The sequence below is a fragment of the Truncatella angustata genome (assembly GCF_020726525.1).
Source record: "Truncatella angustata strain MPI-SDFR-AT-0073 chromosome Unknown BKA67scaffold_4, whole genome shotgun sequence".
In the NCBI taxonomy this organism is placed as follows: Eukaryota; Fungi; Ascomycota; class Sordariomycetes; order Amphisphaeriales; family Sporocadaceae; genus Truncatella; species Truncatella angustata.
This window is the reverse complement of record NW_025763384.1, coordinates 289,820-316,029: the sequence shown is the minus strand read 5'-3', so window position 1 is coordinate 316,029 and position 26,210 is coordinate 289,820. Positions and strand designations below refer to the sequence as shown.

The 26,210-nt window shown below is 48.1% G+C and overlaps 9 protein-coding genes across 9 annotated transcripts; 6 read left to right on the top strand and 3 right to left on the bottom strand.

The window, feature by feature from the left end:
- Positions 1-24: 24 nt before the first annotated feature.
- On the bottom strand, positions 25-2,826 carry BKA67DRAFT_690919 (beta-glucosidase precursor; the record flags this gene model as incomplete). The annotated part of the gene is made up of 4 exons (XM_046109154.1): positions 2,236-2,826; positions 1,961-2,167; positions 1,867-1,910; positions 25-1,817 (listed from the first exon to the last, which is right to left on the bottom strand). Exons 1-4 carry the CDS (start codon positions 2,736-2,738, stop codon positions 25-27), a joined length of 2,547 nt encoding a protein of 848 aa, XP_045958071.1. The 5' UTR covers positions 2,739-2,826.
- A 644-nt stretch (positions 2,827-3,470) lies between these two features.
- On the top strand, positions 3,471-5,063 carry BKA67DRAFT_517332 (general substrate transporter; the record flags this gene model as incomplete). Its single annotated transcript, XM_046097892.1, has 2 exons — positions 3,471-3,597; positions 3,655-5,063. 2 exons carry the CDS (start codon positions 3,471-3,473, stop codon positions 5,061-5,063), a joined length of 1,536 nt encoding a protein of 511 aa, XP_045958070.1.
- Positions 5,064-5,618: 555 nt separating this feature from the next.
- Positions 5,619-8,477, top strand: BKA67DRAFT_563188 (uncharacterized protein). Its single transcript, XM_046102651.1, has 2 exons — positions 5,619-7,380; positions 8,002-8,477. Exons 1-2 carry the CDS (start codon positions 5,741-5,743, stop codon positions 8,165-8,167), a joined length of 1,806 nt encoding a protein of 601 aa, XP_045958069.1. The 5' UTR covers positions 5,619-5,740; the 3' UTR covers positions 8,168-8,477.
- Positions 8,478-8,530: 53 nt separating this feature from the next.
- BKA67DRAFT_622744 (putative MFS transporter) lies at positions 8,531-11,189 on the top strand (the record flags this gene model as incomplete). The annotated part of the gene is made up of 8 exons (XM_046105501.1): positions 8,531-8,959; positions 9,013-9,107; positions 9,243-9,347; positions 9,486-9,572; positions 9,725-10,140; positions 10,277-10,403; positions 10,578-10,740; positions 10,897-11,189. Exons 1-8 carry the CDS (start codon positions 8,773-8,775, stop codon positions 11,187-11,189), a joined length of 1,473 nt encoding a protein of 490 aa, XP_045958068.1. The 5' UTR covers positions 8,531-8,772.
- Positions 11,190-11,637: 448 nt separating this feature from the next.
- BKA67DRAFT_592236 (cytochrome P450) lies at positions 11,638-13,399 on the top strand (the record flags this gene model as incomplete). The annotated part of the gene is made up of 2 exons (XM_046104816.1): positions 11,638-11,842; positions 11,982-13,399. The coding sequence occupies 2 exons, from the start codon at positions 11,638-11,640 to the stop codon at positions 13,397-13,399; spliced, it is 1,623 nt and encodes a 540-aa protein (XP_045958067.1).
- A 982-nt stretch (positions 13,400-14,381) lies between these two features.
- On the bottom strand, positions 14,382-16,748 carry BKA67DRAFT_690915 (ferric reductase like transmembrane component). The gene is made up of 2 exons (XM_046109153.1): positions 16,029-16,748; positions 14,382-15,978 (listed from the first exon to the last, which is right to left on the bottom strand). Exons 1-2 carry the CDS (start codon positions 16,414-16,416, stop codon positions 14,660-14,662), a joined length of 1,707 nt encoding a protein of 568 aa, XP_045958066.1. The 5' UTR covers positions 16,417-16,748; the 3' UTR covers positions 14,382-14,659.
- A 1,026-nt stretch (positions 16,749-17,774) lies between these two features.
- Positions 17,775-19,461, top strand: BKA67DRAFT_658136 (pectin lyase fold/virulence factor; the record flags this gene model as incomplete). Its single annotated transcript, XM_046107232.1, has 2 exons — positions 17,775-18,279; positions 18,329-19,461. 2 exons carry the CDS (start codon positions 17,775-17,777, stop codon positions 19,459-19,461), a joined length of 1,638 nt encoding a protein of 545 aa, XP_045958065.1.
- Positions 19,462-20,679: 1,218 nt separating this feature from the next.
- On the bottom strand, positions 20,680-21,494 carry BKA67DRAFT_260819 (uncharacterized protein). The gene is made up of 2 exons (XM_046095815.1): positions 21,164-21,494; positions 20,680-21,099 (listed from the first exon to the last, which is right to left on the bottom strand). Exons 1-2 carry the CDS (start codon positions 21,391-21,393, stop codon positions 20,868-20,870), a joined length of 462 nt encoding a protein of 153 aa, XP_045958064.1. The 5' UTR covers positions 21,394-21,494; the 3' UTR covers positions 20,680-20,867.
- Positions 21,495-22,068: 574 nt separating this feature from the next.
- On the top strand, positions 22,069-22,770 carry BKA67DRAFT_658133 (manganese superoxide dismutase; the record flags this gene model as incomplete). Its single annotated transcript, XM_046107231.1, has 2 exons — positions 22,069-22,116; positions 22,174-22,770. The coding sequence occupies 2 exons, from the start codon at positions 22,069-22,071 to the stop codon at positions 22,768-22,770; spliced, it is 645 nt and encodes a 214-aa protein (XP_045958063.1).
- Positions 22,771-26,210: the final 3,440 nt, after the last annotated feature.

The following is a 26,210-nucleotide window of genomic DNA, read 5'->3' as shown; positions in this document are numbered from 1 at the left end:
TTTAACATTATGATATCATTCCAATCATGGTGTCACACCGCTCCACCACTTGGTTTCGTCTATCTTAAGTATTGCTCTTTGTTCTCCATCATCCCGACTAGATTGCGATAGAATCACGTGGTAGTCACCGGCGTAACTGCACCACATTCCGACCTTTTCATCCCAATAGCTTGTCTCTCTTGTCGAATCGACCACGAACTCGACGGTCTTTCCTTGGCCTGGTTCAAGATTATGGATCTTGCTGAAAGCTTTCAGCTCCTGAGGAGGGCGCCTTGGGACAGTCGGTCCGGGCTTGGTCATTGGTGCGATATATAGTTGTACAGTTGCTGATCCCTTGAGTGAGCCACTGTTGGTTATTGTAGCGCTCACAAGGCAGTTTTCTCCATCTTGCTGCAGCCGAAGAGCGGATATGGTGAATGAAGTGTACGAAAGACCGTGACCAAAAGGGAAGATGGGTTCAACCTTGGCTTGGTCGAAGTACCGATACCCGACATACACATCTTCACCATACAAACACCTTCCGCCTTCAGATCGATAGTTCAAGCTGGCAGGATTATCCTCCAGACGTCGAGGAAATGTCATTGGAAGCTTTCCTGATGGATTGACATCTCCAAAGACAATATCAGCGATGCCGTTACCTGTCTCGTTGCCGCCATACCACGCATGTAGCACAGCTTTGGCCTTGTTGATCCAAGGCATAAGTACCGGTGTTCCACTCTGGATAACTATCACTGTATTTGGGTTCGCCTCGAGAACTTTCTCAATTAGTTCGTCTGTGCGTGGGGGCAAGTCCATAGTTTCTCTGTCTTCGCCTTCCGACTCCCATTCGCCACTCAGGCCGGCAAATAAGACAACTTGGTCGCAATTCCTTGCAATCTGGACAGCGTCTGTAATGCCTTGGGTCGGATCAAGGCGCTTGCAGCCGCTGATTCTGAACCCGCCATGCCCAAAGTCAACCGTCCCTGGTGCCTTGAGCTTACTTGTCTTGGCGCAGCCCCATTGCACCAGGATCTTATACGTCCGCCCTTTAACAAGCTCTAGAGAAGCAGACTCTTCCATCGTGCCACTACCCAGGAAACTTGGACCAGGCCGCTGATTCTCAAAGTTGCTCACTAGAAGCCTGCCGTCGACGTATAATTTCCCTGTGCCCTGCAGGCAAAGTCCAAAGTCATGAATGCCAGACTCTTCAGGTGTGAAATTTCCTTCCGCGTCTGCATACCAGATGTTCTTGAGCTTTGGATGATTGTAGTCTAGAAAGAATATCATAGAGTCTGTCTCATGCCGTGTTTCAATAAGGCGCCTAGATGTGGCTGTTGGCGGGTCATTGAAAATGTTAAGGCTGAAACCAACCTCTCCGTTCTCAGTCCGGAGCGACTTGCCCAGTAGCGGCAACTTCTGATGCCCATAAATACCTTGCGCAAATTCGATATCTGAGGTCTTTCGGGAAATGCCTTCGAATGGTGTAACGGCCTCATATGGGTTCAGCGATGCGGAGCCACCACCGCAATAAGTCGCGATCTTTGAGTTTGGTCCGATAACACCGATCTTCCTTTCTTTTCGTAATGGCAAGATGCTCTGCTCATTCTTCAAGAGCACTATTGATTCGGCAGCTGCTCTGCGAAGCAAAACCTTGTCCTGCTCCCTGTTAAGCTCCAATTCTGGAGCGTTCTCGGGAATCCCTGACTCAATGCCGGTCTTAACCAGTCTCAACACAGCTTTGACACGCTCATCAAGTTTCTTCACAGACACTTTGTTTGCGGTTATCGCATGTGTCAATGCTGACGCACGCCATCTTGATGGGCCGGGCATCTCAAGATCTGTAATCAAGTTAGAGCTTGTTCGAACCAGCCGAAAGCATGAACCTACCCAGACCTGCATTGACAGCTTCAGATGTGGAATAGGTTCCGAACCTTTGTATTGTCAGTCTAGTGAAATATCACATTAATGCAGACTTGCTTACCAGTCGCTCATAACCAATCCTTCCCATCCCCAGTCTCTCCGCAGGATGTCTTCCAGTAACTCATGATGCTCCGAAGCATGTAGGCCATTGACCTTGTTGTACGAAGTCATGATTGCACCTGGTCGACTCTCTCGGATAGCCAACATGAATGGAAGAAGATAAATCTCACGCAATGCGCGGTCGGTTACGACGGAGTTGACCGCCATCCTATGTGATAATTCGTAGTTAGTTTTGCTTTGTCAGTACCGAAATTTGAAAGCAACAACGTTCCATACCGTTCGTGCTCCATATCGTTGCAAACATAATGCTTCAACGTGGCAGTTATGCCTCGTTCTTGTAGCCCTTGAACATAACCAGCAGCCATCAGACCAGATAGGACAGGATCCTCAGAATATGACTCAAAACCGCGGCCACCTAGCGGTGCGCGAGGGATGTTGATGGTGGGTCCCAGGACGACATGAGCACCCTTGGCTCTAGCTTCATCTGCCAGAAGATGGCCGATTTCTCGAGCCAGCTCTTGATCAAACGTCGCTCCAATAGCCGTGCCGCAGGGCAAGCATGCTGATGGCACGCTACCAAAGAAACGAGTGCCCCGTATGCCATTTGGTCCATCAGATAGGCGGATGGATGGAACGCCCAATCGAGGGACAGCTACCGTGTGCCAGAAGTCCCGACCAGCAAGTAACGAGACCTTTTCATCTAACGTGAGCTGCTTGAGAATCGACTCTACGTCAAAATTCGAATCTAGCAGCCCTTCAGTGCCCTTAAGAAACGGCATTTTCGATATAACAACACTATGGGAAATGTGATGGTGATGCTGTGATGAAATCAGACTCAGACCACGAATGAGGAATACAATTGTCCCTTTTTCACTTACCAGCAATTCTCCGCACGGCCGGGCGATAGTATTTGGACTATTATACACATGACGATAATACGGCCAAAAATTTGCTCCATCTGATAATAACTATAGTTCTCATTGGCCATCGGTTTCGGCACCTCTAGATTCCTCACACATGCCGTGCTTTCCCTGACGACTGCTTGTAGAGCCGATTCTCCGATTCTCCGTGAACCCTGTCGCAGAGAATGCTATTGGTCATGATGTTAGTAGCTGAATCCACTATGTACCTATTTCTCCGCATATTGTTATTTCTCCGTCTCTATCATCCGACTATGAGACTAGAGTTAAACCAGATCAGTCCAAGTCTCTTCCCCATCAAAACAAAATCTGGAGTCTGGGGCGGTAGTGGAGATTCCAGACTAAAAATCGTCGAAATCATGGGGCATCAAAATCGAAAGACTTCACAATCCAGCAACGACGTCTTAATAACCGTACGGTCTATATAAGGCTTCGACGATCTCCTTTATATTGCCGGGGCTATCATGATATCTGCAAGTCACCAGCTTCTTAACACATCGCAAATCTCTTTTTAGGCGAGTCTGAATAAAGCCTTGTACCTCATTTCTATTCCTTATATCATTCTTCATCAGATCTTCTCGAATCATGGGTATGGGTGGTGCCTCTGGCTCGAAGGCCGTTGGCAAAGACCTTGCTGCTGTTCTGCCAAAAGATCCTTGGTACAAGCGACCAGGGCTGATCAAGCTTAACTTCAGTCTGATCTCTCTGGTCCTCTTTTGTAAGTTTGATCTGGGTTTTCATCCATAATGCACATTATTGATGGTACTGGATGTAGCTTCTGCCAACGGATATGATGGATCTCTTATGAACTCCCTGCAAGCATTATCTCAATGGCAGGATTTCATGGGAAACCCCAGCGGCGCCTGGCTCGGTTGGATCAACGCAATCTACTGGCTCGGGGCAGGCATCTTTTTCCCTATTGCTGCTTGGATTTCCAACAAGTATGGGCGCAAGCCGGGTATCTACGTTGGCTATATCTTCCTCGTCCTCGGCTCCTTGCTACAGGCACTTACCCCCAACGTTACTGGATTCATCCTCGCCCGTTTCTTTGTCGGTTGTGCGTCGGCATTGTTTGGCAATGGTGCCCCTGTTTTAATCAACGAAGTCGCCTACCCAACACATCGCGGTATATTGAATGCTCTCTTCATGTGTGGATGGTATGTCGGTGGTTCTGTCGCAGCATGGGAGACTTTCGCCACCCGTAACTATCCAAGCCACTGGGCCTGGAGACTGCCATCCCTTTTGCAGATCCTGTTGCCACTCGTCGCTCTGCCTGGCCTACTCATGGCACCGGAAAGCCCAAGGTGGCTCATATCTCAGGATAGATCTGACGAGGCACGTGAGATTCTTGTCAAGGCGCACGCTGGTGGTGTTCAAGACTCCCCACTCGTCAACTACGAGTTTGTTGAGATTCAAACTGCCATTAAGGCCGAACAAGAAGCTCACGGAAACGCCTCGTACATGGAGATGGTCAAAACCCCCGGCAACAGATATCGTCTATTCATCTCCATTAGCTTAGGTATCTTCGCGCAGTGGGCTGGCAATGGCGTGGTCAGCTACTACCTCTCATTAGTGCTGAACACTGTGGGCGTCATTAGCGTCACAGACCAGACTCTGATTTCCGCCTGCCTCCAAGTATGGAACCTCATCTTCTCAGTAGCAGCTGCTCTGTGCGTCGATAAGGCGGGTCGAAAGCCCCTGTTCATGGCATCGGCGATTATCATGCTGGTGTCGTTTATCCTCGTCACTGCCTTGTCGGGTTCATTTGCTGAGCAGGGAAATCCTGCTACAGGTGTAGCAGTTATTCCTTTCCTCTTCATCTTCTTTGCTGGATATGACATTGCCCTTACTCCCTTCTTGACTGCCTACCCTTGCGAAATCTGGCCGTTCAGGCTTCGCAGCCGTGGCTTGACGGTTACTTGGGTTGCTGCAATCACAGCCATCTTCTTCAACACATTCGTCAACCCGATCGCGCTTGATAGTATCGGCTGGAAGTACTACATCGTGTTTGTCGTCGTACTTCTGGTCATGGCCGTCACTGTGTTCTTTTACTACCCCGAGACCCGCGGACGTTCGCTTGAACAGATTGCCGTGATATTCGATGGTGACGCTGCGGAAGTCCCGGATATGAGCCGGGTGGAAATATTGAAGGCCGGCAAGGTTGAGATGGAAGAACACGTGTAGAGGGGTAGCTCCTGATGCAATGGCAAATTTGCAATATGGCTCCTTCTAATTACTGCTAATTCACTTAGCAGCTCCCTTATAGACGATTCTAATACTAATACAATTACATAGCACTTGTTCTAGCTGTCGTTTGTACTATTCTGTCTCTCGATCACTTGTCGTCCATTGTAAGTATTCGAATGTTTAGATCAACATAGATTCTCATGCTAGGTGCCTTGTAGCCTTTGCATAATACCCACCACTACACTACGACCATGAAGTTGACACAGTTCTTTCCTCACCACTACACTCTTAGCTAATGGAATAATCACAACACATTACGATCGACTATTTGTTGCCCCAGAGACAATCGAGGAGGTAAATTCTCATCTAAGCAATATCCAAACCATGAGTTTTATGTGCAGCAGTTGTGGTAATACCCCTCATTACTTCACTCACGATTTGAAATTAGATAGAACACGCATCAATCACGCATTCTATCCACCATAACATCAATATCATGTCGTAAAATGCTACTATCTTCTTGTTTCAATTCATAACGGACGATTACATTATCACCTATTGTACCACATTCACTAATTATGCTAACTAATCACACTTCTCGTTCACGTTACCGCGGATTATAAAGCATACACATCGTCCTCTACTCAGTCCACACATATACCATTCCTCACACAATGACCCTAACAGAACTAGGCTCGCTGGTCGAGCTAAAACTTCAGGTGGTCCACGTTGCCTGTCTTCAAAATGACATTGAAGCACTTGGCCAAATCTTGCTTGAGCATAAGACGATCGAGGCAAAGACAGCTCAAGGCGAAACGCCCCTACATCTATCAACGTTGATGGGGCATATCGAGGCTGTTCAACTGCTTTTGGAAAAAGGTGCGGACACAGTGGTCCTTGACAGCTTCCGCAAGACCCCACCGGCATATTCCCACCGAAGCGTTTTCAATGACGCCCGACGACAGATATATGCAAAGCACGGCTTCCCCGAGAGTCGGCATATCAATCTCAGTTACAACGTAATTGCAACTCTCCACGCTAATACAACGCCATCATACCCTCACAGCACAGGAGACGCGTCTGGGCCGCTATATTTTCATATTACCTCGAAGGGTGCAGAGGTTTTTCAGAGTCTTGGTCGCATAACAACACGCTCGTTCAACCCCTGCAAGAAGACCGTGGGCTATATTCGAACGGCTAGGGATCTGAGACCCCTTGCTTGGACAATATCGGGATTTGGCGATCTAGATGCGGCAGAAACCTCAAAGCTATTGCAAGGTAAAAAGTGGAAAGACGCTGTGCTGAACCACGTCGCTCCTGCCATCTGTTACACCTTCAAGAGTCACGTGATGGATCGATGCTTTGTGAGAGGGATACTGCCGCCTGAGATGTCTGGTCAATTCTTTGCTTCGCATGTAGAATGCAAGCTTGCCGTTTGGTTCTGTTTCGCGTTGTTGGCAGCGATGGGGTCTATACCAAACCCGTCCTTTCCCTTTCTCGCCCAAAAACTGGATCTTCTTGCAGATGCTGATATTGGCACCAAGAGACAAGCAGTAATCGAGATAAATCTGCCGCCTTGCGAGTCGTGCGTTCGCTTCCTTCAGGCCTTGTCCAGGGTTACCAGGATACACTTCAACACAAAATATCGTCGAAGCCTAGTGATGATACCCGAGAGAGACGTCCAAAGGAGTTTTAAGCTTGCTCATGAGGTCGACATGGCGAAACACACAGAACCAGACCTGGCTCTTGATGCAGACTGGCGTTGGGGCCAAGGTGACGATCATGAGAGGATCGAACCAGAAATCTTTACCAACGGTGAGGGAGAGGAAAATATTCTTGGAGGCATGGAGGGATTCGATGTTCAAGTGAGCCGGGGACTAGTACGCGAATCTACCATGTGGGGTGCTGATTCAAGAAAAGGAAAAGAGCTTGCTGCTGGAGCCGATGACGACAGTGATAATGAGAGTCTGTCTACTCTATCGGAAGATTATCGAGATGAGGCGGCAGATAAAAACTTTCATGGCCGCTTGGCGTATCTCTCTCACGATGGATCCCGTATCAACAAAAAGCACGCTGATCTTGATGATCCTTTCATGGACCAAGATATTGACCTTGTGGTCTCAAACGTGCCAATGACTCCTACAGTTATCTCACGAACGCAGATCCAATTGAAGCCCGGAATTCCAGCTACGCCTGTAGTCGATATCGTACCAAATAAATCATGTGGAACTGTAGAAGACCCAGTACGGATTCCACAGTCTCCGTTACGAGAGCGATGGTCTGCACCTAGGCCAAGCTGGACAGGATCGCCTTACTATCGCAAAAAAATTAGCCTCGGGATCAAGAGATCTTTAATGACACGAGATAACAAGATCAAGCAAGAGCATGTGTCGGAAGATGAGACCGAGTCACCCTCCAGAACTCGAGTCGCAAAACGACTAGTAATACCGGGGTCGCAGGCAGAAAAGTCCTCAGCCAGACTACAGAGCAGCATAGTTGCTGCAAATGCGAGCACCGGAAGTGAGATTTTATCTCGATGTGAGCTCAATGGCGGACACCTCGAATCGGACACAGTCAATAGCGTTGATATTTTCGAAACATCGCCCCCGCCGCCTATCCCTAAGTCATACCCTTCGCAGCTCATAACTCCAAGTCGTCCAGGATTGACGAGCGGTAGGACCGCATTGGCATCACCGAACTTGGCCACCGCGAGAAAAACAATCAAAAGCTATACATATAGAGACAAACCGACTCAACCTGCTACTCCAAAGCGTGTATCAGGTTTAACTCCTTCTAGTTCTGATCATACTACGGCAGTGTTTATGCCCATAGATCCCCCAATAACGGTCATTCGCCCCTGGGGGCGCCTGCCATTATTCCCGACTTAATAAACGAAAACGGCGATGAAGAAGAGTAACAGACACCTTACACGTACTTCTTGTGTTACGACGGTCATCTGTTTAAATGGGTCATCATCAACAATCTCCTGGATCAAACCGGCTCTCTTTCGTTTTTATTTGTTCTATTCCATCTATCAGTTATCGTTTCAATTTCATGGGTTCAGCAGTGGTCTAGCGCTTGGTATCGCGCAATGGTTCTAAGTTAGTTCTCGCCTGCATGGCATCCTTCATGTTGCGTGCTTTGAACAGGCGTTGTTAGCTTAAAGGGAGAGGAAGATCAACTAAAGCAGGAAAGGAAAACTTTGGTTGCGGGGTATTATGGATGTACAATTATTAGTACACTATAACAGCCTCTGTCATAATATAGCCGCATAATAGCATGCAATTGATTTTCTGTAGTCTCATGATGAAGAAACAACGGGAGGTGAATTGGGTTGTGCCCCGCATCTTTTTCAAGAAGGTCGAAGCTTGGATAAAGATTTGGCGCATCCTGACGGAGACCGTCTATTTGGCTCCGAGGACCTTATCGCGCCGCGGCTTGCCGTAATTTATCATGTCCAGGTTAGCTTTGCAGGCTTTGCACGGTGGTAAGCGACGACGATGATTGATGACTTAGCCGAGATCGCAACGGGTGCGGGACCCGCCTCATCTAACCGCTGCTTCGAATCGTTTCCACAAGATTGCGAGCCATTATTAATTGATCTGTAAGACAGCCGCCGCCAAGGACCCGTTCTTGAGATCGGGGTGACTGACTATACTATCGCTAGTCTTTTAAAGACTGCTGCCCATCCCTAGTTTGAGTCAAGATGACCTCAGCATCTACTGATGCCGCTAAGATGACAGGAAACTTCAAGCCGGCTGGGGACGCTGCCCCGATCATCAATAGCGAGCAGGATGACAACAGCCTCAGCGACGATGTTCACACACGAGCCCTTGAGCGGCGGTTGCGCCTGAAAGTTGACTTGCGATTGTGTACAATTGCTGGTATCTTGTGTAAGTCCATTTTCGTGAAAATGCCTCGATAATGGTTTAACTCAAATTATTAGGCTCTCTGAACCTCCTGGACTCTGGCGTCATCTCTAGCGCTAGCGTGACGTCCATGATCTCAGATCTCGACTTGTCAGGCAATCGCTACAGTGTGGTATGCAAGTCCCTAAACTGCCATGACAATTTTCAGAACAACCGACTCCGGCTTGTTTCTCTGCTGTTGCTTAGAAGCTCAAACTAGTCGTCATGTTCGTTCAAGCGCAGTAATACTGACTGCGACGCCGCATAGGCTATCTTCATTTTCACGATTGCCAGCATCGCGTTCCAATTACCCTCCACGATAGCAGTGAGAACATTCGGTCCTCGAATATGGTTTGCCTCGATAACATTTGCCGTAAGTGCATCCATATTGTTTAGGTTGCGCATTCCCCGGCCCTTGAGGAGGGTCCACGGGTCTATACTAGATCTCACAGTACTTTTGAGACGAGTTTTTCCACTCTTCGGAAGAAAAGGCTAATTCATTCCGCATAAGTTCGGGCTTATCACCATGTGTACTGCATTTGTACAAACATGGAAGCAGATGATCGCACTGAGGGTGCTTCTCGGTATGACAATGAGTGTAAGTAAAACGCAAATGTGATGCTCTCGTTCCTCTCGTGCAAGTGACAATGAGCGTTCATGTCTCGATCGATGCCGGCTTCCAAATCACCTCCAGCGTGGACAAAAAGACCAGAAAAAGATAAATAAATGAACTAACATTCTCGCCTCTAGGGTATTTACCCAGGCTTGACATATTTGATATCAACTTGGTATCCAAGGCGTGAACAGCAAACCAGGTTCGCTTTCTTACAATCGGGGGAAGTGATTATACTGGCAACAGGCAGCATTGTCAACTTTGGTCTCAACCAGTTGGATGGTAGAGGTGGGATAGCTGGCTGGAGATACATGTTCTTGGTACAGGGCATTATCTCGATGGTGATAGGAGTCGTCACCTACTTCTGGATTGTCGATTTTCCCGAGCAGGCTCACAAGAGCATTTGGTTCCTGACCGAAGAGGAGCAGCGACTCGCCGTGTCGCGTATTCACAAAGATCGCAAGGACGTTGATATCGACCCTTTCAGCTGGGGCAAGGTGCTTGTGCATGCAAAAGATCCGAAAGTCTATGGATTTGCCTGCATGTTCTTTTTGTAAGTGAACAATTACATTGGTCATTATGTCTATCTAAGTGTTGGAGAGATTGACAACTTCCTATCACATCTTCGTGCTATCGGATAGGTTGTAGTGATTGAAAGGAAGATAAAGCTAATGAGTTTCTGCGATCAGGCTGAACTTGGTCTCTACTTCACTATCGTACTTTCTACCTATTATTCTGCAGAGTGGCATGGGTTTCGATGAGAACAAAGCGATCTTGCTCTCAGCACCACCATACTACTACGCGGTAGTACCAGTCGTAAGTGCTCCAAACATATGGGGCTCCTTTTCCTTGTTGAAAGTTGTGAGCGTGCCGGGTGTAGCGCCGTACTCCGGCAGCCTCATTAAACTCCCTACACTTCTTTTTCTTCATTTTTTCTTTTCTTTTCCTTTTTCCTTTTACGAAAACAGAGCTAACGTTTCTTACAATTAGATCATCTCTTCCATTGTGGGGGATAAACTACGTCTTCGTGGACCGGTCATTGTCTTCAATTGTGCATGTCTAATTGTCGGCTTCTGCATGCTTGGGTTTACAGAACAAGTCACGGTACGCTACATTGGCACGTTTTTGGCCACCGGGGCATATGTCTCAAATTGTAAGCAACTTCCGGATTTGTCCCTTTTTCTTTTCAAGCATGTATGCGGAGCGCATATTAGCTGAGTTTGTCTTTTGTGCTCTTGTCATACCTCATAGTGCTTTCGAAGTCTCACCAATTTACATGCAATACGCATACTGACTCCAATTGTTGCAGGGGCCGCTCTATCCACGTACCAGGCCAACAACATTACAGGTCAATGGAAACGAGTCTTCACGGCTGCTACTGTAACCGCTATGAACGGTGCTGGTGGTATCGCTGGAAGTTTTATCGTACGAAATCAGGAAGCGCCTCGGTACTTGACAGCTGTATGGGTATCTATCGGGTCGCATATCCTTATTATTGCGCTTGTGGCCGCGTTCTCTGCATACTTCTACTATGCCAATAAAGCAGAAAAGTCAGGCAAGAAGATCCTAGAAGAAGTTGAGGGCTTTAGATACACCTATTAGCTAGCTCAATGCATCTGGTGTGCGCATGGCAACAACTCGCACACTCTTGCCTCAGGCTATTACCGTTGTTGGTATCTTTCCCGTTATCGTGCGACTCTCCATTGGAGTATCCCAACCGGGCCTGTGCAATTTTGCATGGAAGGATGAATACCCCTGTCTCATGACTGCGCATTATCCACAAACGTTCACCCAATCAAATTTTGTAAAATATTGACTGATGATGCCATAGGCCAATGAATGACCCTGGTAGCACATGCATATGCAATGAACGAGCCATGACTGTAATCCTGTCACCTTAGGTACGCAACATTCAGCATTTTGCAATGGCATTATATTAATTGAAATCAAGGTAGTTATGAGTTTCTTGGTCGTTCACACATGTGCCAACATCTATTCCAGGTTCTTCCAACTCAGTTTTATAGTCTACAGAGGCGTAATGATTCGAAACATGGCTGTTCAACTTCTATGTGTCACAGCTGGGGTTGTCGTATTGCTACTTCTGAGACATTTCGTGACGCTTCTTGTTGGCAGAACCAGGTTGCCACTTCCACCAGGTCCCACTCCTCTCCCGTTAATCGGCAATGCTCACCAAGCTCCAAAGGAAACACCATGGCTTCAATACTCTGCATGGAGCAAATTATACGGACCGATATGTAAGTAGATCTTTCCCAAGCTATTTCTAACTCGGCTGCCATGTATCTTAGTGCGTAGGGCCTAAGCAGGCCTTGGGCCTCAACTCCATTGGATGTGTCGAGAATTAAGAATATATGATCATTGACAGCAGTTCTGTAGTTCACCTCAGCATGGCTGGTCAGCCAGTAGTTGTCCTCAACACTCTCGAATCTGCCCAAGCTCTGCTTAGTAAACGTGGTGCGGATTATTCTGAGCGCCCCCGCGCCATTGTCGTTGGCGAACTTGCCACCAAGGGATTGCACCTTTTACTGCGTCGTTATGATGCGGCGTACAAACTGCATCAAAGGATGCAGTCCCCGGTGCTCAACCCACGTGCAGCTAACGCATACCGCCCTCTCCAAGAGCTCGAGTCGAGGCAGCTGCTTCTGGACCTGCTGACTTCGAGTGATTGTGCAGCAGATAGAGGGACCGACTTTAATCGTTGGTTTGAGAGGGCCAACGCAAGCACTATCTATGCACTAATCTATGGATACCGCTTGAAGACAGGGTTTGAACAAGCGCTGGTGCACGCCAAGATCGTGCAGGTCGAGTTCATCAAAAGATTCCAGCCAGGCGCACATGTTGTGGAGGTTCTCCCGTTCCTGAACTACCTTCCGGTACCGCTGGCACCATGGAAGAGAGAAGCTGAGGCACTATGGGACCTGGAGCGCAATCTACACATGGGCAATATGGAGCGGGGCTTCGAAAACCCGGGTTGGAACTTTACGAAGCACATGAAGGGCAGCAGCGAGGCGAAAAATATGTCACCTGTGGAGTTCGCCTTCGATTTGGGAATTTTGGCAGATGCGGCTCTGGACACGACGACAATGTCTATAGGCTGGTTCGTCGTCGCCTGGCTTACTCAGAACGAGGGATTTGTAGCCAAAGCTCAACAGCTCATAGACGAAGTAGTTGGACAAGACAGGCTCCCGCAATTTGAGGACCAGCCTCGGCTGACTTACGTCACGGCCATTATACACGAAGTGTTGCGCTGGCGTCCGGTTGTCCCCGGAGGCGTGCCGCACAAGTTCGGTGGCGAGAAAGATGATGAGTACCACAACTACCGAATCCCCGCTGGATCCATAGTGGTTGCGAATCACTGGGCTATCTGTCGGGAGGAATCGGTTTTCGGAAAAGATCCCGATGCATTTCTTCCCGAGCGATGGATTCCCGAAAAGGACGACACAACCACTCAAGTCAAGGATGGCCTCAAAGATATGCATCTCTCGGGCTTCGGCTTTGGCAGGAGAGTATGTACGGGTCAGCATATCGCAAGAAAAATGCTGTTCATCGTGATATCACGGCTTCTATGGGCGTTCAATGTTGAGCCAGCCATGGACGAGAATGGCAAGAAAATAACCATCGATCCCATGGCAGTCAGTACTGGATTTGCAATTCGACCACAAAAGACCATAGCTATATTTCGTCCCAGGTCGAGAAAAGTGAGGAAATTGATTGAGACGGAATGTAGTACGCATTCAGCGGACCTGGTGGAAATTCTTAACCGGGCAGCAGGGGAACGGTCAGCTAAGGGGTAATAATGTCGTATTGTCAATCTATGTTAGAAGGATCCCTCTCGATTGAAGCTCCTTAAAGATGCATTCGTGGATGCCCTTTGTCGTTGGTGCTTTGTCTTTCGCTATCAAGGTGCAAACGTTCGGATCGTTGGCCAGACAAAGAATAAGGCCATCAAAACCTTGTGCAAAGCTACAATGTGTTACCAACGTTACAATATCCCAGAAACTGTTGCCATTTTTCGTTATCCCACACATTTTCACAACCAAGAATGGCCTCTGTTGAAGGCATCAGACGCGTCTCCAAGCGCTCTACTTTCAGCGCCAGCGCCAGAGGTGCAGCAGTGAAGAAGGCAAAGTTTTCGTCGAAAAGCTACAAACGATCATCAGCGCAAAAGAAGAAGCCCACCAAAGTATTAGCACCCGAGGGCAAAAAGAAGCCACATTCTCCAGTACCGGAAGAAGAAGAAGAGACCCCAGGCAACGACGAATTTGACCCAAAAGTGGCGTACGCACAATACGACCCGAGCCCTACTAATAGCACTGTAGCCCGTGATGCGGCACAGAAAGCCGTTGTTGGAACGCTCAAGCGCAGGGCGTCGAACAGGGTCCTGCGGAAGGTCATGGCGGAGTATCAACAGGCGTACCATGAAGCGCGCATGGAGAGAGTGCGTGAGCAGCAGGTTGAACAGGGATGGACATCAATGTAAGATTCGACGAGGCATTGGCAGAGGTTCTCCATTGAGAGCTTTGATCAGCATGATAGGTGTGTATGTTGTTGTTGTTGTTGTTGAGTTTCGACACTGCCATTGAAGCTGTTTTGCTTTAGTATCTGATAGTTCAGGTTTCTGCCGTTGGTTGGTATGATGAAAATGACGGCAAATGGCTGGCTGTTGCAGCGAATGGAAAACAAGACATAGATACACAAAGTTGGCATGCGCTCAGAGTTACTAGCAGAGGCCGTTTACAGCCAGTTTCGTAGTATACTAGGTTAGGTGCTGAGGGTCTGAGAATTAAGGTCCTTAAGCTCGGGTGAATCTAGTAACCACTTCCGCACTGCCAATTACCGCTCTGAATCACCCTCTCTTTTACAGATACTGGCAAGATGGACTTACGAAAGTGTGCAAGACATCACTCAGGACACAACGGTTAGTGCCGTATCTATGCTTTTGTCCATCGACTAAGCCACTACATTTTCTAAATTTGTCTAACTCTATAGGTCAAATGCCCGTGCGATTTTGGAAACAGGCACTCGTCCTCACATTAAGCCCTGCATGATGACCATCACCAACTGAAGTTCTCGTTATGCCACCAGACTTCGCGTCCCTTCCTTACCCATGCTCCTACATAGCCTCGAAGCTCTCTCGCCATAGCTTCTGAGCCGCAGACAAGAACAGCCACACGATCTTCCTGGCCCTGGCGAAATACGTCGTCAACAATCTTCTTCAGGTCGGGACGCTTGGTACTTTGATTAGGCATGTGTTTGTTGCGCATCGTATCTCTATGCAGGTTGTCCATTTCGACTTCGTCATCTGCGATACGTGAGGCCGAGTTAAACACATTGCCCGTCAAATAAAGCTGTACCCGATCATCATCGAGGATACTCTTCTCATTGCCCGTAGTTGCCCAGGTCGCCTCGCCTGCCTCACGCACGGCCCAGACGAGATCGATACGGGCAGCTGGATTCTCGGTAGCGATATACTGATAGATCGGCATGATAAAGGTTGCACCTACGCCACCGGCAACGAAGAGAATCCGATCGGCCTTGACTCCTACGAGGTCCGCGAAGTACTTGCTGCTGCCATAAGGACCTTCGATGCTAAGGGGCGCGTTGCTACCCGAAGCACTGATACGTGCCAGATTATCAAAAGCGTGGCTAATTGGGCCCTTCAACTTCCGCGCTACTAGGGTCAACTCTTGTGATTCTTCACTGACCGCTGCCACAGTAAAAGGATTGAACATAAACTCGTAAAGCATCTTGAAAGAGCCTGAGCGGGAGGCGACTGGTATGTTCACATAGACATGCGATCCGGGAAAGTCCGCGAATCTAGACACAAACTTCTGCGTAGTCTTGATATTGATCTTGATGAGGTCGGTCCCATGAATAAGCTCGAGAGTCGCCGGAGCTGTGGTCGTTGTCAACTTGCGCGCTGCCAAGTCGATTATGAATACCACCAACGATTCAGCCATATAAACTCGAGCATGGTGGACATGGAACCATATGAATGGTGGGAGCGCAAGAGCCACTGCCAGATGAACGATAAAGAATACCCGGTAGGAATAGTTTCGGATAAATGAGAGTGATGTCGTCATTAGGATCGTCATTCCCAGCAGAGCTGAAAGTCCGAGAATAGCAACTCGAGAAGATGTGAGTTTCTGTGTTAGCACGCCCGTTTGGATATAATAATTGGTATAGAGGGCGCCATGCAGACAAAGCAGAAAATAAACGATGCGTCCTAGAACTCTATGCCAGCGGTTCACCTCTTCATGCGACGACTTGAGGGCAAATGCTACGGGGTTTATATACTTCAGCGACAGAAGATATTGGATTGGGAACTGTGCAGTAGCGACAGCACCAAAACGTTTAGTCAGGTGGAAGTAGTCTAGGAAGTATTAGTATTTTTCCCCCCCGGCTTTATGAGGGTTGCTCTACCTCGACCCGTGCCTTGACAGCATAGAAATAGCAACCAGAATGTGTACGCTGTTCCATAGAGCAATGTATCCCTTCGACCCAAACTTTGACCCGCAAACACGACATCATCTTTTAGCCACCAGGAGATTCTTCGTGCTGTTGCAGACCAGAAGTTTGAGGTATGTTCTCTCTTATACTTGGCGACAGGAGAGCCAGGCACGGCATCATAAGTTGGTTTCCGGGCTGCGTACTTGGCGGTGAGCCATGAAACAAATCGCACGAGGAAGAAGAGCACAATTGGCACAAGTGCGGATAGTTGAGAGTATCCAGCATGCCTGTCTAACGAAACGCGACGGGCCTGCTTCTCGGCATCTGAGAGGGTCAAGAAGTCCCATGGCCAATCCATCATTCCCGGCTAAATGTGGCCTCGACGGATTAATCGGATGTTACAGCAATCGGTCTAGAGTGCCGAGACAACCGGTAGAGGTCGGTGGGCCGGCTGTTGTTGATGTGAACACCGGTACCTATGCGCGATCTATCTATCACGTCGAGACGCCCGCGTCGAAAGCCTAATCAATTTGGCGGTTTGGTGGTTGCTGGTCCCTTGCACGTCGTCGTTTGACTGAAACACTCATTCATCTAGAGGGAGATTCCCCACTCAAGCCTGTCTTGTTAGGATGGCACAGACCAAGACAGTTCGATGCGCGTGTAATCCATACAGCTGACGGGAGGCGGCCTGCGCCGTATTTTACATAGTGTGGACATTTGCGACCCTGCACGGAGATAAGCAAATCATGCACCAGTCAGCGAAATGCATTTATGCCTTTCGCCACGATAATCACAGACTCTGGTATAAACATGCACTTCTGGTTCACAACATACATTAAGCGAACATCGGCGACGATGAAGTGATGCAGTAGACAAAGTTATTGCATACATGGTATGCCGAGTCCTACGCTTTCAAAATTAACCCAGATCAGCCATGCTCGGGCGGAATCCGGGGAGGCAGGGATGGCCACTCCTCCAATTTTACTCGCGTCGAGGTGGAAGCACTGAAAGCGCCACCAACAAATGCGATCTCAAGTTAATGAGGTGGCAGGCCCATTGAAATGAGTTCATGAGATCGGGATTTCAATCAATTTTGGACATGGTCTTAATCATGAACAGTGAGCGGCTCAAATAGACGACCTAAGCGAAGGCAAAACCACACAAAACCGTTGTTGTATGTCCATCGCCCAGGTTTTCTTCGTTCTGGCTTTTCGGTTCGGGCCCAACATCGCCTGCATTCTCAACATGCACCCATCAATATATGACCGCACTTTGCTGAAATGCTGTTAAAACTTGAAAAATTGAAGACATGTTGTTCAGCGATTGAAAAAGCGATAATGCTTTGCCGATCCTTGGTAATGATGCGGCTTGCTGCAGGTTGAAACATTGAAACAGTGGGAAAATTGTTCTTCGCAACGCCCGTCAGCCAGGGGTAACCCCAGTGTTGATCCACCATAGAAGAAAGGAGTCCATCATGATCTGTACAGGGGCACCCAGCAAGGAGCCGCAACGTTCATGACAAGGAATGCCGCGAGCTCGTTGGCTAGACCTTCAGCGATTTAACATATTAGATGTTCGGTAAGTCTTCCTCTTTTGACATTTCTTGTCTTTCTTGTCAGTCCAATCTCTCAGTCGTTCTTTTGCAAGCCACTTGTTGGCACCACTACAGTCATTCTCTTTCGTTACTTTCGACACAAAAGCTTATAAATCTTCTTCACAATGGTTGCCTTCCTAGCTGGTCTCTTGGCAGCGGCCTCTTTCATTCTTCCTGCAACTGCTCAATTGTCCGGCTCAGTTGGTCCCACAACATCTACATCTGCAAAGGCAGCCACGAAGATCTGTAATATCTTGGACTATGGTGGTAAAGCAAGCGCAACCTCTGACAATGGTGCTGCCATCCAGGCTGCCTGGGACGCATGTAAGACCGGCGGTCAGGTTTACATCCCCGCAGGTGACTACGGTATGGCTACATGGGTCACCTTGAAGAACGGAAAGGGTGTTTCGATCAACATTGAGGGAACTATTTACCGTACCGGAACCGCTGGAGGCAACATGATCATGATTAGGGACAGCAGCGATCTCGAGGTTTACTCTGCCACTTCGAAGGGCGCCATGCAGGGATACGGTTATGAGTTCCACAAGAGTGGCTCCACCTCCGGCCCTCGTCTCCTGCGTTTCTACAAGTGTACCGACTTCTCGGTGCACGATATTGTTCTTGTTGACTGTAAGTTGAAGCCAGTCCGAGTGAATGTCCATTTCTGACGTTGAACAAGCCCCTCTTTTCCACCTGTCCCTCGACACATGCACGAACGGTGAGCTGTACAACATGATCATCCGCGGTGCCAACCAAGGTGGTCTGGACGGAATCGATATCTGGAGCACCAACATCTGGGTCCACGACATCGAGGTCACCAACAAGGATGAGTGCGTAACCGTGAAGAGCCCTGCCGACCACATCCTGGTCGAGCAAGTGCATTGCAACTGGTCTGGCGGTTGCGCTATGGGGTCCCTTGGTTCAGGCGTCGCTGTTCACGATATTGAGTACCGCAACATATACACGCACCACGCCAACCAGATGTACATGATCAAGTCCAACGGTGGTGACGGTGATGTCTACAACGTCGCCTTTAAGAACTTCCAAGGCCATAGCAATGCCTACACCCTCGATTTTGATACCGCCTGGAGCAGTATGTCTGCTGTCAGCGGTAACGGTATCAACTACAACAACATTAGCTTCAGCGGCTGGAAGGGCACTGCGTCTAACGGTGTGAACCGTGGCCCTATCAAGATGAACTGCCCAGCCAAGGTTCCTTGCACGGACATCACCGTTGAGGACTTCGCCGTTTGGACTGAATCCGGTAGCTCTGTTCTCTATGGTTGCCAGAATGCTTACGGGTCCGGTTTCTGCTTAAACGAAGGCAGCTCCCACACTGCATACACTACCACCCAGACCGCTACCACCGTGTCTGGATATGCCATTTCCACCATGGCCGGCGAGCTCAGTTCTGGCCTTGGCCTGACTGCCTCGATTGCGATTCCTACCATGCCCGCATCTTTCTTCCCTGGAATACAACCGATCAGCGCCATCCTGGGCGGATCCGGTGGTTCTGCTGCCAAGGTTGTTTCGACCTCGGCCGTTGCCGCCGTCAAGACCACAACAGCCGCAACTTCCTCGAGCACCACAACCAGCGCCGCCAAGTCTTCTACCAAGACAACTGCTAAGACAAGCGTCCTCACTTCGGTTGCAAAGACCACGGCCAAGACATCTGCAAAGACTACCGCTAAGGCTTCCACGACCCAGAAGGGACGTGGTGCTCAGAATGTTGCGGCCGCGGCTTCTACGTCAACCGTCTCCGCTCGCGCCAGCTGCCAGAAGCGACGTGCTGCTGCCCAACTCAAGGCCTAAGCCATCTGACACCAGCGATTAAATGTTTTTCTTGTATATATTTCAACCACAGCCGCACATAGGTAGTCTTATTTGACATCAGTGATCCACTAACCTTGTCTTTGCTGCATATCATGAAAGCTGCGTGATGTTCCCTCCATGGTGTCTCAAGCATGCGCCGCCGAGATGACTTTCCTGCCCCCCCCCATTGCTGCTTTCAAGAATCTGGTCTCAATTGAATTTTTTTAAAAAAAAATTTAAATTTAAACCTTAAACCACGCGTTTTTATCCCGTCACAACCGCGTAGTTCAAAAATCATCAACACCGGGTGCTCAAACAAGCATTATTCAAACAAGCATAACTCAAGCGAGGCGCGGACAAACAGCGAGCATAAAACCTGGGACTTGACGCCTGACTTAATATGAACATAACAGAGGTCATAGATCAAACTTGATTCATGAAATGGGATGAGGCTCAAGGGCTCTCACTTCCCGACTTAACATTCAAAAGACGAGTTTGATTGATCATGATAGCACATGTGTGCATTCTATATCCCACTCAATAGTAAGCTTGTCTTTCCGGAACGTACAGCTTGCTCTGATGACGCTATCCTGGTCGCTTAATCACCAAATATCCTCTGCCAAGCTTGATTGCTTTATAGGAACGACACACGCTGTAGCCGACGCAGCACACGTCGCGCAGGTCGAGTCCTCCTAGACGTCCCAACTCCCTGGCTTGATCCTGATTCGGAGGTCTTCTTCGTGGCTGAGCTGACTCCCGACTCGTTTGGAGTAGGCCTGTTGCATGTCGTCTGATTGCTTGTGAGGTCGGGCACAACTCCAGGTACAGTCTTCCGCTTAGGCAGATGGGAGTAGAGGGCCTTATAGTAGGCATCATACTCGTGATGTTGCTGCTGTTCAAGGCTGTCCCCAAGAGCGTGAAATGTTTTTGCGAGGGTATCACCTTCGACAACGTACATCTCGAGGCTCATAGGCACTGGGGCCGGGACCTGTTGGTAGGCTCCGTTTTTAGACGAGAAAAAATTCGCCATTATAACGATTACTAGAGGCTTAGAAGTCTCTGAAATACCTGTCGGTTTCAAGAATTCTTTGTTGTGTGTATGTGGTTCACGCGATACTACGTGCCCTTGGTTGTTGCAGAATTGACACAGGGGTGTAGATACCGGCTAACGTGCATGCCAAGTGGTTTTGACGATACCAGGCATTGTGCTACGTTGGCTTTGTGTTCAAACCGCGAAGATGGAGTTGAAAGATCTTGTCCGCTTTGGGTGATGGTTCCTTGTCAACTAGTATGCTGCAAAAGGTATCGTTCCAATCATTGGTCGCATCAAAACACAAAGACACCATGCATCGTAATGGGCATCGAAAACAGAATAGTCCAGCACAAAGTATGGTGGAAGTTGGGACTTAGTTGAACCCTATGATACCCTCGGCAAAAGGGGCAATTGATTGCGGCGTCCAAAGGCTGACCCTGCGACCTATTATTCCGTCTCCGCCAACACTGGCCATTAATAGGTGATCAAGTTTTGCAGACATCTTAAAAGTGCCACTGTCCTCATCTACAGCAGATAACTTCGTCAAGTTTAGTTTGAACTTGAAGGGGCTCATTATTGCTGATGTTCTCAAATCACCAGTCTCGCTATGACATGGTCAGTTAGCTATTTAGTGCGCAGCTTTTAACCCATAACTGATCGGGAACTCACTGGATGCCAATCATACATGTTTCCTCTGGCGGTGGCATACACGTAGTGAGGTCTACTGTGAAAGTCACATAACTTGCTGATATGCTGTTTCCCTCATCCTGATCTCGGAACGTCAAGCAGCCCGCCATCACTGGCACCCTAGATCTGATAGGGGAACCAGAAATATCATGTGAAAGACTGAGCACGGCCAGTGCGCCACCTTGCGATCGCTGGGAACTATTACCACACATCTTAATGCAAGTATCCTGTTTGTGAGCAAAGCACCGCCAACCTATGTCGACTTTTGTATATGTTTGGAAATCCGTGTAATAGTATAGCCAATCCGGAGACTTGCGGTAATCCCAATCTGCGACACTGCTGAGTGACTAAATTTGCAGTACAGTAAAGAGTATTTGAATACCCCGGCAGCAACAAAGTGAATTGAAAGGTTCTGCTAGGTTCCACAAGATTGAGTTGTTAGTAACAAATTGTTACCAGCACCGTATAGCGTCAACGTAATATGAGCAAGTTTGAGCCCTTTTGCGCTCTTGCCCACCAGTGTCTCATTCCAAACTGACGCAGTTGGTCCGACACTCAGAACTAGGCTTAATGCTGCTTTTATCATCAGAAATGTTCTGCAACAAGATGATGGATTTACGTTAAGGGCATTGACCTTGAGGGCCAGGAGGCTAAAGCGGCCATCAAGGTACATCACCCGCCAGTACCAACCGTGACGTGTCATGGCCTCGTCTGACAAATACCCAACTCGGCACGTATCCTTTTGAAATATCGAGAGAACCTTGATGGTTTGCCCCTCTTATGCCCCTCCATCTTTTGGTCGGTTATCTAGATGGGTTGTGATGCTCTGAACTCTCAGCAACCGTTCTAGTAAAGAAAGTCCAATTCACAAACACAACTCAGATAATATGGCCGGCTCGATCTACAAACTTCCTCCGCTGCCGTACGCTTACGATGTGAGTTTATCGATAAGGTAGATACAAACGCGACTGTTAAAATTGACACTTTGACAGGCATTGGAGCCAAGCATTTCGAAGCAGATAATGGAGCTGCACCATTCTAAGCACCACCAGACCTACATCACAAATCTGAACAAGGCACTTGAAACTTCGGCAACTGCTTTATCACAAGGTCACTTACAAGACTCTGCTGCTCAGCTGAGTGCCATTCGCTTCAACGGCGGCGGTCACATCAACCACTCGCTCTTCTGGGAGAACCTGGCCCCAGCTTCCTCACAAGATTCCCAACATGACGCGGCGCCCAAGCTCATCGCAGCCATCAATTCAACCTGGGGGAGCTTCGACAAGTTCAAGGAGACGTTCGGTGCCGCGCTTCTCGGCATTCAAGGAAGCGGCTGGGGCTGGCTCGTCAAGGAGGCTGTCACGGGCCAGCTGCGAATTGTGACGCTCAGCAACCAGGAGGCCGTCGTCGTGGGTGACACACCCCTCTTTGGTGTCGATATGTGGGAACATGCGTATTATTTGCAGTACCTAAACGGCAAGGCGGCTTATTTGGAGAACGTTTGGAAGATCATCAACTGGAAGACGGCCGAGACGCGCTATGGTGGTGCCCGGGAGGATGCGTTTAAAGTCTTGAAGTCAAATATGTAAATATGGCAAGAATGTCGCAGATGGATAGCAGACGATCGCTTTAATCTAGCCAAATCACGGGGAATTGCAGACTCCGTTTCCTTGGAGAGGTGTAATAGGACCATTCGAGTATCCGGTTACAGTTGCGCAGCAGTCGCACGGAGTACGTCGACCCATCATTTTGCCAGCTTGCAGCAACGCCCAAACTTCCCAAACTACACAGTGCATCTTCAGTGCCCTAAGTCACTGTTGAATCATTTCATCGCCCAGTGCCGCTCTTCATAATGACACACTGCAAATTGCACACTTGACTTCATTATGAAGCTGTAAAAATGTAGCGGAAAGCCAGATATATTGCTGACAAGCGAGGAAACGCAGCTCACATTGATTGGCCCTTATTTGCCTGTACGAAATCATTTGTTGCCGAGGCTCGTTCAACCGACTCCGGCTTCTTAGCCTCAACCGCGGGGCCGATTTCAATGGCGTGGTGACAACCGTACTAACCAGTGATCTAATTCCTTTATCTCGTCCCCCCCTTCTTGTTTTCTTTTTTGGAGGAGGGGGGTTGCTAAGAGTTCCTTTAACACAGCAATCCTTCTTGAATCCTTTGCCTCGTGGAATGGCTCCAAACGACGAGATCGTGCTTGACCTGGTGGATAGGGCGCACCAAAGATCGTGAAGATTACAATCAGTTCGGTGTGGATTTCCATGGATCTAATATAGAATAACCTCGAAGTTTATTCCACTCTGTAGGTTCTCCGGATGAAAATGCAGGAATATGATACATAATAAGATTGGCTAAGGCGGTGACACCTGGGAATAGTTCATCCAGTGTAGGTCATGAGAACAGGGGTAGAATTTTTCTGCCCTTGAATACCATGAAATATCAGTATCGATCTTTGCTTAATTGCACAAATTGCGGTATCTGGATACCCGCTGGCGCGAGACATTGTTGGAAGCTGCATCAAAGGGGAAATGGTTGGCGATATATACATAAGCAATGTTAACAAGGCTATAACAACCTCTCTTTTTGTTAAGTCCCTACGTAAGAGCAAGGAAGGTACTATTTTTGAAGAAGGATGGAACTGGCCACGTTCTTGAAGTGATCTCCGAGGTCCTCAAGACTTTCTTTCATGGATACGAAGAGTGTAACTGACCTTGCGGTCACACACAAGACAAAAATACGAATGGCTAGTACATCGTATGACAGAGAAACGGGGCTGATATTCCCAAGACAAACAAGAATCACAGCCATGTATGGCGCCCCCAAGGTCAAATTTCGGGCAGAAGAATACTGGAGAACAAGGATTGCTTCGGTCTATATTTTTGGTATTATCAGAGTCATGAGAGTCACAAAAGTCCCAGAATATACACATTAGCGAGTTCATGGCTTGCCGGTTGAATTGAATGTGGTTTCGACGCCTTTAGTCCGCAGATGCAGATCAATAATTGGCGCGTTGTGCCAAGCTTCGAGGCAGCACCCATGGAGGGGTTTATCAACTGTTCATTATGGGGATTCTAGCGCTTAGATATATTTTAATTAAAGCATGGCTTTGTAAGAGGGTCAATTACTTCGACAAAGATCAGGCACTTTGAGGGCCTGTCAACATTGGCAGTGATCTGAAGATTTGCATCGATGACATTGCCAACACGGCAAAAGGGAGTGTGGCGGGTAGAACTAATGTGGTAACGAATATGTACCCTGAGATTACCATCGTTCTATGGACGTTGGGCACACTGTTTTTGAATGTCACAACTAAGCATAACTCGGACACAATGATTAACTGTCTTCCTGCAAGGAAATGGGATTTGTATGGAGCACGACCCGATATCACTAGCGCCACGACGGAGCTGTGGTAGACGTCTCAACCCTCCTTGCGTAATGGCCCTGAAGCGATGGCGAATTGGTTCTCTCAGAGAAGGAAAACCAAATTCGGAACATTGTAGGGAATGACGCCGGCTCTCGTTAAGACGCGAAAACGGCATGATGACACGTATACTAGCAACTAACGACATCGGGCATGGAATATCGTTAGCGGTCAATTAGTCCGTGCTACTTATTCTACTCGAAGCATTTACATACTTCGGCATCGAGATAGATACAGGCGTAACCAATTGATTGGCCGATCATGATTCTTCTTACCAATATTGTTCGCGCGGACTGATTCTTAGACACCGAACGTCACATGGCAACACAGCTTTAGGGCGAACTCAGGCTCGTGTGTTACAAATAAACGCGACAGGTAGATCGTATCTCCGGAAGCCGCAGCCTCTGTGTCGCCATTGATGCCCAAGTTCTAAATGTTCTGCAGAGTGGTCCAAGTGATATAACAAGTATTGAATTTGAAGCCGTGTGTACGCTTATATGTTGTGCGTTGCGCTGATTTATTGCATGACTGCACTATATACAAGCAGACGCCACGTGAGCATACAATTATCAGACAGTCTATAATTATGTAATGGGCCTCTTCATTATCCTTCAATTTCAGTCTAGAATTAGTGTAGTCTTTACACAGTATCTAGATTATTATTTTGCATATTGTATACTACCTTTCGAGCAATGCAAGATCGCAACGCAACGATGTTGTGGTGCCGTTGTATCAGAATTCGTGATTACGTTGGTGTTATATTGGCTGAGAAATAGTAATGTATAATGGACTTGATCGAGGACAAGCAACAGTGATCATGAAATATTGCTAAGTGTACTGCATCCTTGGTCGATCTCAAGCAGGAAATATCATGATTAAGCTGCTTGATCATTCGTGCTCAGATGCGGAGGAGCATCTTCAGTGTAGTAGAAATCGAGCAATCACCGGACCTGGCTCTCATACTCATCCCTCGTCGAATAGACCTGATATAGCATATGGACGACGTGTGAGTTTCTAGTAATCTGCACATGTCAAATTCGGAGTATCGGATGCGATTTTTAGTGTTATTGTGACGGCAACAAATGGAGCAACAAAAAGCGGCAATGGAAGAGTCTGTTGAGGGAAGGGACCAGTAGATTGTTAGCCGTGTAACATTAAGACATATTGCGAATCGTATCCGTGAGGCTTTGCTGTAAGGTCCACGTTGACGCGAATCAAATTTCCGGGTTGAGACCTCGGTCGTGGAGGAATCTCTTACGTTCTCTGTTTAATGAATCATGTGAAGACAAATCCAAAGGGTAGGATGCGAAATCTGTTGCCGATGCCGATGACCGAGATCGAAGGATGAGACATCATCATTTGCCATGCGACTTTGATCAAGTTGGCTGGCAATATTATCAGTGTACATCCGTAAATAGATCAATGCTGGCTGCATATTGCAAAGTGGTGGATAGGACAAACTTTCGTCCAGATTGAGTTTACACACATTCTTCACTAGGACCTACGGCCCGTGATTGGGATGACTCGAAGCATTACGAGTGAACTGATCATCCGAATGGTCTGCACGCACCACTAGTAAACGCGATCGGATCA